The sequence below is a fragment of the Nycticebus coucang genome, chromosome 22 (assembly GCF_027406575.1).
Source record: "Nycticebus coucang isolate mNycCou1 chromosome 22, mNycCou1.pri, whole genome shotgun sequence".
NCBI classification, from domain to species: Eukaryota; Metazoa; Chordata; class Mammalia; order Primates; family Lorisidae; genus Nycticebus; species Nycticebus coucang.
This window is the reverse complement of record NC_069801.1, coordinates 9215340-9232641: the sequence shown is the minus strand read 5'-3', so window position 1 is coordinate 9232641 and position 17302 is coordinate 9215340. Positions and strand designations below refer to the sequence as shown.

Sequence of the window (17302 nt, the reverse complement as noted above, 5' to 3'; positions counted from 1 at the left end):
TGAGAAAAATGGGAAGCAATGACAATTCCGCAACATACCAGAGAAATATTCGATTAAATTGAAGTTGGTCAATTAGGCCTGGCCATCTTTTAATATTGATTAAATAAAATGAAAATACTAAATGCAACTCTATCTGGGAGAACAAAGTTGAAGTCACCACGGCACTGGGGACTTTGTGGGGTTTTCACTCTGCCGGGAAGTAATTACACAATATTTTCCAGAAGTGGAACAGTGAGTCTAAGTGGAAAAAAATGTGGAAACAGTTACTTAGAACAGTAGGACAAGGTATTAAAGTCCCTTTTAAGGGGTTAACTCTGAAGGGAAATATGCAAATAATTAGGTCTTTAAACATGTTTTTAATTACAAATCTAGGATAAAAGTCAGAGGTATAATTTGGTGCTCTTGCGCTTTTCCTGAATACCCCCTTCCTGCAAAGTGACGAATGTCTTGTTCACATCGCTGTGAAGACTCAGGCTGACAACTGAGGACTCAGTAGACAGTGTCTGCCAGACCCTGAAGCCTTCTTCCTTTGCTGTGAGGAAGGCCACAGTCACGGCCTCCTTCAACATTCACTGGCAAGACTGAACCCCCACCTTGGGTGCAGACACATGGTTTTTATCTCTATAAAGTCAAAATTTATTCATACCAGTATCATTTCCTACTTCATAGGAATTTTATGAGATCCATTTTACTCATTTCATTTTATTCCAGTCCGTAGCTCTCCCTGGTTATGTTGAATGTACATGTCTTAGTGGGAGCAACCCTGTGTGGGCTGCACTATGCAAATGCTCCCTTGTGTTTCTGGCCTATCTTCTTCCCCTGCCAATGAATTTCAAGAGAACCAGAGATGGTTTGATTTGAATAGAGGTGAGTTGGGGAAGAAATTAAAAGCACAACATACAATAATTTATAACCTCAAACTCTGATCAACCCCCCCACCCCCGCACACACACAAATGACTATAAAGTGGACACATACGAATACAAATGCTAAGTTGCAGATATCCAGCTGTATTTTTACGTGCCTATTATATGCCAGGCCCTATTCTAGGTACTGAGGATCCTTTAGTGAATGGAACAGACAAAAGTCCCAGCCTTCGTGGGACTGCTATTCTAGTAGACTCTGCACCAGTCCTGTGAGGCCTGAGAAATAATTCTCTGGACTTGCAACCCAAAGGCCAAAGGCTCTGTCTGCAAAGTCCTGTCAAATGCAGCTAGGGCACCAAATCCTCACCCCAAAGAAGACAGGAAGATAAAGTCCTCCCTGGGTGAACCATATGGGGACTCTGGGCACTGGAATGATGAAAAGGGCTGAGGTCAGACTGAAACAGCAGAACCTATTAGTGACATCTGCAATGGTCTGAGTCCTGCCCCACCCCAACATGTAAAAGCCCTATCCTCAATGTGACCATTTGGAGTAAGGAAGTAATCATGGTTGAATGAGGTCAACAGGTTAGGGCCTTGAGCCAACAAGATCAGTGTCCTTGTAAGAGTCTCCAGAGAGCACCCTCTCTCCCCGCACTACCTGAGGACACAGTGAGCAGGTGGATGTCTGCAAGCTGGGAAGAGAACCCTCATCAGGGGCAGAGTCGGCTTGTACTGTAATCTTGGACATTCCAGACTCCAGAATTGTGAGAAAACAAATTTCTGTTGTTTAAACTACATAGTCTTTGTTACTCTGTTTTGACAACCTGAGCAGACTAAGACAACAAAATGTAACTGTTCTCAAGAGACCTTCCAATAGCACCACAGGGGTTTAGGTTATACAAGCTGCATCTAGGAAAATGCTATTCTATGCAGCAACAAATGAAAGCTGGAACTGATTTCTGATATCCTCATTCAAATACTACTGTGACATTACAAGACGAGGTCCACCTAACACTGTCTCTAACAGAGATGTGAAGACTACCCTGAAAGTGACCTGTGCTTCAAAAACACTCACTGTGCTCAGAACTGCCCCACCCCAGCCTGTTGTAAAGGAGACACATAAGCCTTAAAAGAAATTAAACTGTCCTTTTGCTCCTCACTAGGCATAACTGTTTCCTCTGGGCTGGTGGTTTTAACACCTATTCAGGTTTTAGAGCACTTTTACGTTATAAGGGTCTCTGAAAACTATCCTAAAATAGCTACACATTTAATTTTTTACCATATTACTAGATGTAATTTCACTAACTGAAGACAAGAATCCACATATGTAAGGATCCATATTTAAGGAGTAACAAATAGTCTTAAGAAAATGACATTTCCAAATGTTCAACTACATTGCTAGCACGTGGTAGGCACTTATAGTCCCAGCTACTAGGGAGGCTGAGGCAAGGGGATTGCTTGAGCCCAAGAATTTAAGGTTAATGTGAGCTGTGATGCTAGGACATTCTACCTAGGGTAACAAAGTGAGACTCTGTCTCAAAAACAACAACAAAAACCTAGGAATATTTTATCCATTATCTTCTCTCTCTGAACTAGAAAGACACTAGTATTTTCTAGGAACAGAACACTAGGGTCTGGCTATGGAGCATAGTTTGAGAAATATTCCTTTGGGTTAAAGGCTATTTATAAGTAGTTATTATTTATCTAAATCTATAAAACAGCTAGGGCACAGAATCTGTGATCAGTTCAAAGATCCAAGATTCATGACAATACCTTGGATCAGATAAAAACTTCTTGGACTCAAAGACAGAAAAGACAACTCAGTGGACCAACAGGGCCAGTTCTCCAGGGCTCCAACTTACAATTCGTCTTGTATGTTGTCCGTGAGTTTGAAGAGCTGCTCCTGCCCTTCGGCCTGGCTCTCAGAATAGCGGGGAAGTAGCCCCTGGGGCCCCATGCAGCAACGCGGCTTCCGAACCCTCTGTGCTTGAGTCCTAGATGAGTGTGTGAAGAAAAAGCAAAGAAGTGAAATGTTAAGGTTAAAATGATTTCCCTTCCTCACCTAAGATGAAAGTACTACTTAATATAAGACATACTCTAAATTTAATGGACAGAACTGAACTGAGGTATTGTCTGTGAAACCACTGTAAGACCGTGGTTAAGGACTCCCATTGGACTTTGAGTCCCGCTGCTACCACCTTCTAGCTATGTGATCACAGTAAGTTAACTTCCTTGGTTTCAGTTTTCTCTGTGGAACAGGATGACAACGCCTATTATCTTATAGGACTGCCATGAAGTTCAAGTAAAATAATGCCAGTCCAGCCTGTGCTGGACAGAAGGGTGGCTCTTGTTATTATTGCCAGATTCCACTTGTCACACCCTGCTTTCCTAAGAATCTCTTCAGGACAGCCATCTGTGGATTTGCAGTGGGTCAGGAAGGAGACTGAGGGACCTTGGGTATTTAGTGAGAATGCACCAAGTTTCTAGACTTCCCAAATGAGTTCAGTTGCTTAGAAAGGGTGAGGGACACAGTAATCATACGAAGGGAAGAAATGCTCCCTGGACCAGTCCCAGGCCACAGTCTGGGATTCCGTGGCAGCTCTAACTCATGCCGCTTAGCTGTCGGCTGCCCAAAGGAATCTGCTTTGCTATGGCTTTCAGGGTAGGCTGATGTTGTCTTTTTCCACAAACCATATACAGAGTAATTGATAAGTGCTTTTTGGTGTTTTCCTAGAAACAGGAGTCCATATTTGCCTTGGAAAGGCTGTGCATATTTCAGATGACTGATAAGAGTGTACTGGGTCTGTCCTTGGCCTTGTACTTGCTGTACTTTTTATTATTTGTTCCTGGAGCCACTGAAGCAAAACACCCCTCTCTGGACATATCTAAGAGAAAAGAATAGGCTTATACACTGAATCAGAGCCATGAACTCATAGTAGAGGCTCACTTAGAAGGCTAAAAAGTGCCCTGGCAGGAAAATCAGATTAGTAATATGAACAGAAACAATCAGACCTTTCCATAGTCCATGCAACAAGTGAGCTGAAAAGCCAGGATAGCTGTAAAGTGCTCCTGAACCCAGGTCAACATTTGGCTTATCAGGCCTTCATACCCGAAGGACAGCCCCATACCAAGGTGAGGTTTGGCATGTGCTGGAAAGCCAGAAATCCACTAATAATTTTTCAAAAGTTCAGTTACAAGGATGCCTTAAGAACTATTAATTGTGTTCTTCAAGGGCAATGTAAAAAAAACTATAAGAGAGTTTCAATGCTTTACAATTCAGGAAAAGGTAAAAAAAAAACCCCTAATTTTGTTTATATCATATGCTCACATACTCCCACAGTGCCTCGTCTCAATTCCTCCTTCAAGATGTAGGCGAATTAGATGTCAACTATTGATGGAAAGTAGGGAGCACAGTACAAGGAACCGCTGCTGACCTCTCAGCAGAGCAGCCTGCTACCCAGCACTGCCAGCGAGGAGCACGGTGTGGTATGTTCTCCGGCAGCAGAGCTCTGTTCATGTTTCCTGGTCTAGTCAAACACCCACTGCCTTTCCCAGCACGGCCCAGATAAGTTAATAAAATACCCTTTCCAAGGCAGTCCTACTACTCTTTTGCCCATGAAACTTCTGGAAGAGGTTTGGGCTATCATGGCAGAAGCCTGAAGATCTTCCAAGAGGAATGTGGCAGAGCCTGCTTCCTCCCCACCTTTCCATGGAAGATTTGCTTCTGTCTCCTCTCACTACATCTTCTCCAATCTTCTGGGAGGCTGGAAGGCTCAACTTCAAAATATATCCCAAATTCAACGATTTCTCCATCTCTACCATAACTAATAAATGATCTCTAGATCTATAACGTATTATTACGACAGCCTCATAACTTAATCTACTTCCACCCTTGTCCAGTCACCTCACAGCAATGAGAACGGTCATTTCAAAATGTAAGTTAGATCAGGTCAGCCATCTGCTCAAAACACATGTGCTTCACATCTCACTTAAGTAAATATATTTACTTATTGCTCTGCTCCCCATCTGGAATGTAAACTCCATAAGAAGAGGGATCTTGTTCCATTCATGCTGTCTTGGGATCTAGTAGAGCGCTGGTTTATGATACGGGAGCAGTAAGAATTAGCTGAATGCATTTGTAGGTGAGGACAGTACAAGAGCCATTACTTGGAAAAGAAAGGTGACATGCAGACTGCAGTGTAGAGATCGAAGACTAGAGATTTTGAGCCCTGAAAGCCAACAATCAATGTTAAGGCCTGGTGTGAGCCAGCTAGAGTCCCCCTTTCCTGACAGAAAGGTCAAGGGTGTCTCTATCTGACTCATGAATAGAAACAAAGAATGGGGCATGAAGGCAATGACATGAAACCAACGTCTCTGCTGACAGATGCCTTTTCTTTATAAGGAACAATTTTTTCAGTAGTATCCAAAACAAAGCTTACCAAAATTTCCTCTGGTTGGACTGAAGGAAGCCAGAGAAGCTAAAGAAAAGTGGCTTGTTTCTGGGCCAGGGCTCTTGGGAATTGTATCTCATAACAACTAGGGGACAGCGGAGAGCAAGTAAGTGTGCCCCATCTTATCCCACTGTATCCCACTGTCTAACAGCTTTCTAGTGTAAACAGTTATTTCTTGAGTCAGTATCCTCCCTCAGAGCCTTCACTAAGTTTCAGTGAACCAACCTCACCTCCATTTCCAATATATTCTGTTCTAACTTGCAAACCACAAACTCACTGAGACATCAGAGAAGGCGAAAGTGGAGTAGCTCCCTCGTGGGTACGCACTGCTTATTTGCTGTGTTTCATTTCTTATCTGTCTTCCCAACAGGCTGCAAACTATCTGCCCATTTCCAAGGTCCTCATTTTTTTATCAACCAAATATCAAGGGCAAGGTTGGATATGACATTCACTACTGCTGACCAGAGGAGCTCAACGTGGCCTTCAAGGCTCATTCTTCATGTCAACATAGAAGAAGAGAGAGTTAAATTTTACCCTAAAAGGAAACATCTTGTTATGGTCTTATAAATATAAGGATTACTTCCAGAAGGGATGATTTAGAAATACTCTTACTAAAAGCAGAAAGTTGGATTAAAAGAATTCTTCCCACATTCTCCATTACCTTATCCTTGTCAGTACCTGAAAAACTATTCTTTCTTCTCTGAAACGCAACTGAAAGTTGGTAGGCTGTGGGTTGGGGGAGACAGGGTGGTATTTAAAGTGACTGTGCATGAACAAATTTAGTTTCAAATTTAATCAAAATAATAATTTTTTTTTTTTTTTAAAGCAAGCTAGTAAACCTCATAAACCAGCACTAAGTTTATAGTGATATTCTTTAGTGCAGGCCACCACGCGATGGGACTGTTTTCTCTACGTACTGACATGGCACTATAAATTCAAATAGCCCTTTGGAACCAGTATGGATGCATGCCAGAGCAATCCTGAATTTGTTCACGCTCTGAGACTCAGTCATAGAGCCTGTCCACTTTTAAGTGCTTTCATGTATTTTCCAGTGAACCTACTGGGCACCTCAAGAGAAAGGACCCTAGTCCTCTTTATTTTTTAAACTGGACTCATCACTAGCCTCAGCTCAGGGCCCGCTATCAGCATTGGACTCTCTTTATTTATTGAAATAAACAAACACTTGTGAAACCACAATCGCCAGCACAAAAACTCTATTGGTGACCACAACATGACTCCATTTGTGTGGTCTTCTGCCACCCAAGTTCCTGTTGCTCCTTTACCTAAGACAGCCACTGTTCTGAATCTTGTGTTTATCATTCCCCTGTGTTTATCTTTGTTATGTACTCTTATCACATTTCAAAGTACACTTGGGAACATGCTTGTTCTATCCTCTGGGTTCAGTAGTTCTAGGCCTTTGAATAAGGAATGTCACTGCCGTATGGCCAAGATTGGCTGCTCCTCTGTGTGCAGCTCTCATTCCGATTGCTTCCATCATGTGACCATGCCACGATTCATCCATCTTCCTACTGAGGGCATGTGGGTTATTTCCAGGTTCTGCTATTACAAATGATGCTGCTATGAACATTCCTATACATGTCTTCTGGTGAACACTGTGAATGTATCTAGGAGGTATTTGCAGGATCATCGGATAACAAGATAATTCACTAATAAGATAATTCAAACTTCTTCCTAAGTGGCTGATTTGCAGGATCATCGGATAACAAGATAATTCACTAACAAGATAATTCAAACTTCTTCCTAAGTGGCTGAACCATTCTTACACTCCGACCAATAACGCATTTAAGAGGCCCTTAGCAGCCTTCCCAACACCTGGTATTATCTAGGACAGCACTGTCCAGTACAGAGCCACTGAGTACACTTGAAATGTGGCCAGTGTAACTAAAAAACTGAATTTCCAATTTAGTTTACGTTAACTTAAATTTGAACTTTGTCTTGGATAGCAATGATCTCTAGTCTCTTAAATCTCGGCTGCTCAAATGGGTATAAAATGCTATCTTATTGTTTTTTCATTCCCATCTTCTCCTTTCCATCTAAAATCATAATGGTGTCCATTAAAAATAAAGTGTAGTAGCTCTGGTTCTGGCCATTGGCACCAGAGCACAAAGATCCACATCCAGACTACCCTGGGCCTCCACTGTTGTAATACTTCCCCGCTGTGGCTATGCTCCCTTCCCCGTGACCACCTTTGCTGTCAAAATGTGCATCTACAGTCCTGGGGAAAATGGATCATGAAACAGGAGGTGGCAAAACCCCACCCACTCACCCCTCATTAGTCGACAGTGTCGCTTAGGAACCAACACTCCACAGAAGGGGAAGGGGCTGTGCAGTGCATAGGCAGCAACTCTGCCTCCACAAACCCTTGTCTGGCCAAAGGTCTGCGGTGTATCTAATTGCTGCCAGCTGGGGCTTGTCGACCATGTTAAGCCCTCAGCTGCTGCGGTTTATAAATTTCACAGTGTATAGAAAGAAGCAGTCTTTCCAGTCAACCAGCTAATCCAGAATGTCAGCACCAAACGAACTTGAGCTTTGAACTCCATGAAAACGTCAGGGAGTCGGCTGTATGGCAGGGAGGACTCCTCCCCCAGCAAAGGGCCTGCTGATGCAGGGGCTGACACACTGCAGACACCTCCAGGGACAGCAGTCAGTGTGGAGCAGGTCTGGAGCTGGCCACCACTATCTGACAGACACTAGAGGCCCAACACCAAAGATCAGAGCAATGAAAATAATTCATGTCATTTTTTTTGAGTGACAGTGAAACCAAACAACATGACATGGGAGATCTAACCAATTCCATTTGGCTGATCCTGCCTTTCAGCCTGAGGGTCAACAGTTGGCTGGTCATTATTTGTTCTTAGCTTATACGATGAGTAACTATGTCATAGTTCTATTAGTGGAAGACAGATGCTGTGCACACATGCACCCCTGTGCAGCTTCAGATACTAGTTGGCTGAGAAGCCTGTCGTGGCCAATGTCTATCAACCAAGTGATGTTCAAAAACAATCAGTAAATGAGTAAAAAGTGTATGTGTCAAACATAGAACTTCCTAGCATAACAGAATGTTTATTCAACCGATGACTTTCACCTTCCTTAAGAGTTGTATATACTGACCTCGACAAAGTGATGGATTGTCCTTGCATTTACTTTATGTAGGTGTCCAAGACTTTTGTTTTCATTAAATATCTTACTGATACATACGGTGCTTGACTGAGCACAAACAGACTGAGAACAGGTCAACCTTGACTACCTCTTCAAATACTGTTAACTGATAATAGCTACAAGATACCAGGGTTCTTGACTGAATGGTTCTATCAAATATTTGTCATTTCTCCAAAAGGAAACCAACAGTCTATCTAAATGGTACTCTCTGCCCTGGAGAGGATGATTTGGCTAACACCCGACGGTCCAGCAGTGTGTAGTGGCTGGGAGTGTAAGAAGCCCTCCACCTGTGGGCTACGGCTCATCTCTGACCTATAGACCTCTCCTCTCCGCTATGTGCATCTACTTTCAAAGACTAAGAGAAATAGCATTTCTCTGCCTCTGATTTTACTCCTTTCAGAGCAAACCATAATCAGACAAGATTCTACTAGAGGATGAAAACCTCTAAAGTTTGGCTCAATTCATAGCAGAAATTCTTCCCATAGTGCCAAGACAAATAGAAATCCACCTTCTAGAACCTATTCAAAGATAGCATTGGATCAATAGGTTTGATAACCATAAAGTTCTCATCGGCCGGACGTGGTGGCTCACACCTGTAATCCTAGCACTCTGGGAGGCCAAGTTGGGTGGGTTGCCCTGAGCTCAGAGGTTGAGACCAGCCTGTGCCAGAGTAAGACCCCCGTCTCTACAAAAAAAAAAAAAAAAAAAAAAAGACAAAAGCCAGGTGTTGTGGTGGGCAGCTACTGTAGTCCTGTAGTCCCAGCTACTTGGGAGGCTGAGGCAGTAACTAAAAAGTTCTAGCTGCATTATAAAAATTATACCAAGAATCCGCTAGGACATTTTGGATTTGGACACATGAAAAAAGGTTGAGTAGGACATAATCCTGTGTCAGTAGAGACTGGTTCTTAGATGAAATTACTGACTGAGGCACAATTACAGAAGACTGCTCAGACGCCTGAGAATGGCTGGTGCGCCATTTGCATCCCCCCCCGCCCCCCCATTTAATGACCTTTCCTGAGCTATCACACACATAGCCCAGTGCTAGGCCTTGAGGAAGATAAGGATGAAGCCAGTTCCCAGAGAACTGACTGCAGTTTAATGGAGGAGATAAACAAAAACAGGCAATTAGAACATAGCCAGGGAGGTCTAGGGTAGAGGCAGTGTAATACCCGGTTAGAGGACTGCTCTGGAGCCAGGCTACCTGAGCTTGAATCCCAGGTCTGCCATTGACAAATTGTAACCTTTGGCAAGTTTTTATACCCTCTTGAAGCCTTGATTTCTCCATCTATAAATTGGAGGTAACAAGAGGTTGCTGTGAGGAGTAAATAAGTCAATATTAAGTAAACAAATAAGCACTCTACCTTCCAGGAACATTAACAGGCACTCAAAATGCTGCCTATCAGTTCACTCCACTAAGAGATTGCCGCCACGGGTACACATGTGGCCCTAACCTACATCAGGCGGCAGGGCTGGAGATGGGTCAGGGCACAACATCCAACCTCTCCCGCTGTTTTCCTACTGGGGAGGCTCAGTGCTTTTAACCGAAGGATTTCCCTTTTCCTCTTGCTTTCTTGTTAACATTCTATTCACCTTTCCCTAGAGTTCTGAAGTCTTATGTGTAACAACATATAAAACCCCACATTGCACTGTTGCCACTGAAAATGAAGAGGCTGATTCAAAAAATCATTAGAAACTGTATCAATATTGGTAAGATTTTAGTAATTTGACATCCAGCAGCAGGCACAACATTTCCTGGGCTGGGCTTTCCCCTGTCAGTGGGATTCACACCTGACTTGTTTATAGGGGTCAAGGCTTCCCATAATCTAACACATGTTTGGGGGACCCCATGACATTGCAACTGTGACAGCTGGTAGGACTAATGCCAACAGATACGCCTATTGGGATTTAAACTCTAAGACAAAAATACTCCAGATTTATTTTCTTTCTGTTTTAGTCAACTGCTTCAGGGGTGAGACTACCAGTTAAGTAGGCTGGGTGGGAAGGAGAAAGCAGACTCAACTTTATAAGGAATTCTAATCAAATGGATAATGTTACAGGGAGTGAAAAACCTAACAGCCTTTGATTTCCTAAAAGTGCCATAACTTCGGGCAGCGCCTGTGGCTCAAAGGAGTAGGGCACTGGCCCCATATGCTGGAGATGGCGGGTTCAAACCCAGCCCCAGCCAAAAACTGCAAAAAAAAAAAAAAAGAAGTGCCATAACTTCTGCATACTTTCTGGGATTGCTTTGCTTTTACAAAATAATAGTAGATGACATATAAAGAAGTTTGCAACTTTCAACATCATTGTAAGAATGAGGCACTTCACAAATGCAAGCTTTGTGTTCTACATACAACCTTCCTAATCGGAGTGCGGAGGGCTTACTCGAATCTGGTAAGTCATGGCTAAACGCCTTGCTGACCTGTCACCTCTAATGGCAATCCCAAGATGGGCCAATATACAAAATTTCTTATGAATTTGATTTCATGGCTATTAAATATAAACGCCAATAACAAGATGGTTAAACTAAATAAACCAGGTATTTTTAGATTCATTTCTGGCAAAGAATTACACAATTTCTTTTTTTTAATGTTTTACGTTATCTACCCTTTCTCAAAAGTTGATCTCTTATAAGAGAAGAGATGAAATTTAGCAACAAGGTGATACAAAGGGCTTTGGGAAAAAGACACAGACTGAGAAGTCCAGTCACTTCTCAGCTAAGTAACAGGGAAGAAGCTGCTGGATGGCTCTTCGCCTGTTTCCTTATCAGTAAGTGAGAACATAACACTGCGTGGTAATAATGTTGAGATAAAGTATGAAATGTGCCTGGAACATAGTAGGTACTCATAAAAGATTAACTGTCTCCTTCTCTCCTATCCCTATTCAGAATGATTGGGTGTCATGTCAATTTAAAATACCAAAATGCAACACTGAAGTCTTTAAAATTCTATCTTGACAGAGCACTATGGGAGAAAGATTTATCGAATACGGCAGACTGATTCACAAGGAGCACATCAAGTGCAGGGTACGAAGGAGTCTTCTAAAGGAGCAAGGGGCTAATGTGCTCACTCATGCGACCTACACCACATCCTGCGCCTTGCAGGATGCTCTAAAAAGAGCTATAGCAAATCAGCCCTGCAGCTCAATTAATTACATGCCAGCTATCAAATTCTTACAATTGGAATTAATAAAAGTTTTAGAATATTACCACTAATAAAATTCACTATAGCAGGAGGTTTAAAAAAAACTTTTCAGTGGTAAAACACTTTCTCTAAGTGAAGTCTGTAAGACAATCTTAATCTTAACCCATACGACTGCTGGAAATAGAGCTGCCCTGACTGCAGTGGGAGGGCACTGTGGGGAGCTGCCCTGACTGCAGTGAGAGGGCACTGTGTGCTGGCATATGGGCATGGCTTCTCCGCAGGAAGCCCTAAGGCACCTTCCCAGGGCCTCCTTCCATGACCAAAGCCAAGCAGTTATGGGGATGCTACGAGAGGCGGCCGCTTTCTGATTTGTTTGCTTTGTTAACATCTCTTGTTCACTCCGTGAAACAGAGGTGGAAGGTGAGGTGAAAAAGAAAAAAGAGGCATCAGGAGAAGACGCTTCAAAAAGTGCTAAGAACACTGAGACTAACAGTGACCTGGAAAGTCTGCTAAGTGTTAGAAGCTGTGCAGAGCCAGGGATTTCCGTCTCTTCTACGCACTGTTGCACCCGGCACTTCGAACAGTGCGGGGTACCAAGTGGGTGCTTAATACATATGTGATAAATGAATAGGCTGTTGGCCACACAGGAGAGCCAGTGCTGCTGCTTCTGAAGCCGGAGGAGTGAAGAAGGACACTCTGTAGTGGACTCCTCCCCCAAGTTTAAGCCAGAGGAAGGCCTGGTGTTGGTAACAACCCAGGAACCCCTGGAGCATAGGAATGCTGATCATTCCATCCTAGGGGGACACTAGAAAGTAACTGACCTGGGTCACATTCCCTCAGAGGGCAACTGGAGAGCTGCCTGGTGGCCTTGGGGGAACATGCACCATCTGTACTTTTCCAGGAAGGAAAAGAACAGTGGGGCTTGGAACCCTGGCAACCGCTCAGGGGTCTGGCTCCCTATGGATAGTTGACACTCCGCACTTAATAGCTCGGAATCTTCTGACCAAGTGATCAAGTCTCCACTAACTCAAATCCCAAGGAGAACTCTCTTCGAAGGATTTTTACTGTATGGCTTTCATTATTTCAGGCCCAAGTTTTAGGTTCTTTTGACCTAGAAGCACAGAAGAATTAACCAGTCACCTAAGTCCTCTTCATCTTCCTTCTGACCAGCTGGTGCTTTTTTTTCATTGTTTGCCCTCAAATTTAACCTACAGATGAGCTTTCTCAGAAGCCAAGGACATCTCTAGCCAAATCTACCTCTCTAGAAGCAGAGATGGCAGCGTCTGCTGAATTTGTGTCAAACTGGCCCCGGCCCATCATTCCAATACCCTTAAGAGTATCTTGGATTTTTTTAGGCAAAAGAAAAGACTTTTCTTTGTTCTGACTCTTGCCACAGTGCCTGGGTATAAAGCCATAGCAGGAATGAGACAAGGAGAACATCTACGTGTCAGAATGAGGACTGGGTTCGACGGTGCCCTTTCTCCGTGGACAGGAAGGAAGAGCACCCACTGGCAGCTCAGTGACGCCCTCCAGTGCCTCCACAAGGGCTTCTGCCTGGAGCTGTGATGCTGCACCTGGCGACAAAAGATTACTTTTTATTTGGTGATAAGAAGGTCAAGCTGTCTTTTAATTAAGTGCCACTAGTGTTAACACGAATTGGACTGATTGTCATAGTCCATCAACCCTTGGCAAACTGGTTTGTTTGGTCTGGACAGCAAACAACATTCCACACTATTGGATTTTTTTCTCCCAGATCCCCTGCGGCCCCATCATCCCCCAAACCTTTTTAAAAATTACAATCTGTTCTGCTGTTTCAAGTTACATTCTGTAAATAATAAGCAACACTGATGAAATGTAAAAAGCTGAAAATTTGTAAAGCAGAAAGATCTGCAGTACGTCTCACATCTGTGTCACATTAAACCTGCACTCGGCAGATTTGCTGATTCCTGTCTAATCAGTACAGAGGGTGAGGCGGACTAGAAGGACTCTTGTGCCATGTGCTGCGGCACCCCCGAGGGCCACCACATGCAGGCAGGGAGGGGCAGGAGTTGGCATCATGAGGTGGAGCTGCCAAACCCATTATGCAGAAGACACCTGGCTGCCCGGCGTGCCTCTGTTTTGGTCTGTGTGCACTGCAAACTGGTGGTTCAGTGCTGTGGTTAGGTCACAAGGAACAATTGCTCAGAACCCACCTCATAGCCCTCAATGTTGCTGAAATTGGGCCCATAGTGGTTAAACTAAATAACATGTTTCAATGACAAAATGTGTCATTTGAAGAAGTTGGCTCCCCATACATTAAAATGGCTACAAAATAAAAATAGAATCGAAGTAAACCAATTAAAGTCCATTTGGTAAAATGCTTAGTGGCTACCAGAGATGATATTTGCCATGCCATACCAGGCAACATCTGATCCATCTTTTTTCAATCCCAAGCATTTCGCTACCTCCCCCCCATACACACAAACGTCTACGTGCATGGACACGTGCCCCAGATCCTCACTTCAGAGCACCTGGCAGCAGGTAAGATAGAAATTGACATGTTTTCAACTTGTGGCATCATGCTGAGTCCCTGAATGATTACAGGACTCCATATTGAAAGAAAAAACAGACTCAGACTCCACAGAGAGGAACATGTAAGCCTCTGAGGATACTCCATGGAAAAATCCAGTGCATCACCAGCTTCACCAGCTCTTACATGCGTATTTTCCCATCCAACTTTAAGTAAGAAGACCGAGACTGGTGGGCCACCAAGGTACACAGTACGTCTCCATAGCCACACTGACTAAGTGTTGCCTGCATGCTGGACACTAGTCCTCACAACATTCTTGTAAGAAGTGTGTTACTAGTATTTCATTAAGTTTGTCCAAGGCCATTTAGCTAAATGATAAAGTGGTAAAGCCCAGCTTGATCTTGGGCCTTTCTGATTCTCTTGGACTTGGTAAACTTACTGAATAGCATAACCATCAAAGAAAATATCTTTAATACATACTCTGAGACCATCACTGGAAGCATTTTGGAAATCCTGGAGGGATACCAAAAATGGCAAAAAACGAGACGCTCACAATGCAATTGTGAAGATAACATCTATATCCTTAAAATGACTCTGAAAGAAACCCAGCCACGTATCAATGATGAAAGAGCAAAGGAGGTAAGTGGGAACACTAGGGAGGACTATACCACATGCTAGTGGGCAGGACAGCTCCTGCGAAGGCCTGAAGCTGCGAGTGGGGCCCTGCCTCGAGGCAGAGGTATTGACAGGACAATGTATAGCATCAGCACAAATCTGCCAAGTTTTACAAAAGGAACTGGTGATAAACAAGTACTCAGAAGTAGGGGGAAACAAGTAATAAGATAAAGCCACTTAACAGGCCACATTGCACATAATACAAGCTGAACCGAGGCACAGTGATGGCCTTTTATAAAGTAGTGATGCAGACTCTAACTTACAGATCAGAATTCACCAGTGACTAATCTAAATTCATCAACATCTGGAAGCACTTACATGGAAGAGAAACGGATTTAGTGACAACTATTAGAAAGGTTTGGACCAAGACGGGATGAGAATAAATAAAAACACACTAAAAAGGAAGATGAACTCTGACTTCAAGGGTTTTAAAAAAAATTGAGGCAAAGAATATGCAAAGTAATTTGTACACACACAAAAATATAAATGGCCAACCAAAATATGAAAAGATGAGGTAATGCTCCTAAGCGTCTAAGAAAGGCGAGTAGTAACGCCGAGGCCGCCCCTCTCAGACTGCACAGGCTTACACGAGCAGCATGCCTGAAGTCTGGCATGTGGCAGCCACTTCTTGACTAAATTCTGAACAAATAGCCGGAGCTGGTACAGCGTTGGAGAAATGGGCCTTCTTTAACACCATGGGCAGTGGCAGGCATTGTTTCAACTCCTTAGAAGGCAATTTGTAATGTGTTTCAAAACAGAAAATGTACATACCCTAAAATCCAGTAATCATATTTTTAGGAATTTGTCATAAGGAGAGATTTACACAAGTATAAAGAGATATATGTAGAGGATGCTTATAAAAGCAAAAAATTAGGAACATTCATCAATAATATATTATGGTATATTTGCCACATAATATCATCTAAATGTTTAAAATAAAGATGCCTGATGGGACAATGCCCAGGCAGACTGAGTCCTTTTTATTTTCTTCTGTAAAGTGGCAATAACAGTATCTATGTAATTGGTTTTATAAGGATTAAAGAGAGAATTTGTGCAAGATCTGGGGAGCAATGTGAACACACCACACTGTAAGTGCTCACACACTGTATTTATTTTCAGAACAGTTTACATTTGTACATATTTTTTAACCTAAACAATCAAACTATTACCTTTGCTATCGTTGCCTCCTCTCCCAAGATTGGAAGGTACATGACTGTTGCTTTAACCCGAGTGTCATCTGCAGGATTCCTTCTCAGCCCATCTTACTTTTCCAGCACTGTTTGCTTTTGACCCTGAACAGTGGAAGAGAGGCCTTTTCTTGCCTGCAGTACTGGCCAGCTCCGAGTGGTGTGCTCTGATTTTGAGGAGCGGGTGGTGCTGATAGGACCCAGGCACTCCCAGCTCTCTTGCTAAGAGCTGTGAGGCAAGACATGATATGCAAATGGAGTTACTCTAAGAATGGGCAAAAGCAAAAGCACGCTGCCTCCCAGCTTGCCCAAAATTCCCTTCTTGCCAGCACAGGGAAAGGGACCATCTGGAACTGGTTTTGAGGCTGTCCAGCTGCAGAGCCACTAGGGTGAAGGGGCTTATAGACTGTCCTTTCTGATTCTCATCCTAGAAGACAAGCTGGTTCACAGACCAGATTGACTTTGCTTTGAAATGTTCTCTTTCCCCTCAACCTTTGAAAACAGAATTAATGTTCCAAACCAGGTGTTGGGAAATCTGAAAATGAAACAAGTGAGACCTTGTCTCTACTAAAAAAAATAGAAAAATTAGCTGGGTGTTGAGGCAGGATGATCACCTGAACCCAGGAGTTTGAGGCAGCCTGTGAGCCAGGCTGATGCCACGGAAGGACTTGGGTCACCTCAGTGCATTTGTGCATTTCTATGCCTTCAGAAAAATCAGATGCACGGACTGAGTCAGAGCTGACACCAAACCTTCAGAGCACTTTCTAGGAAACAAGAACCAATAAGGTGGAATCTGTCTGTGGCTGGACCAGGGTGTTGTCTCTGCCAGACAAGAATACCATGTGTATTTAAAATGTTACAACTTGTTAGGAGCCAGGGAAACATGGGAAAAGTTGTTAGACCCTTTTAGACAAGGCACAGTAGAATCAAGCCCCCCCACCCCCCAGATCTGGTGACAGTCACTGCTCACATCCCAGCACGTGCTTTTTCTAGCTGGCCTCTTCGGCACTGGGATCCAGGTGTGGGGCAGCAGCCCCAACCCTCCTGCCAGCACCTCACCTGCCGTGCATCTCAGAACAGCAGGTGCAGCCACGGGTCTGCCCGGTGCAGAGGCCCTAGCACCACTTCCTACTGCCCTTCAGGAGGATGAAGAGCCTCTACTCTAGCCTCTCCTCCAATTGAGGGCTTGCTTTTCCTTCTGGATTTGGAGGCAGAAGATAGAAAGGGAGGGCAAACGTGTGGCTGTGCACAGACCAAGTTCCTTGGGTGGAGAGAAGCAGGCAAGCCTGGAACA

At 43.6% G+C, this 17302-nt stretch overlaps 1 protein-coding gene across 7 annotated transcripts in view; it reads right to left on the bottom strand.

Annotated features, from left to right (window-relative positions):
* VPS13D (vacuolar protein sorting 13 homolog D) overlaps window positions 1-17302 on the bottom strand; it is a 295192-nt gene that overhangs the window by 12657 nt on the left and 265233 nt on the right. For all 7 annotated transcript variants that reach the window (XM_053575043.1, XM_053575036.1, XM_053575039.1 and 4 more), the window contains one exon: window positions 2729-2860. In XM_053575043.1, the coding sequence (XP_053431018.1) occupies window positions 2729-2860 (132 nt within the window). The remainder of the gene's footprint in view (window positions 1-2728; window positions 2861-17302) is intronic.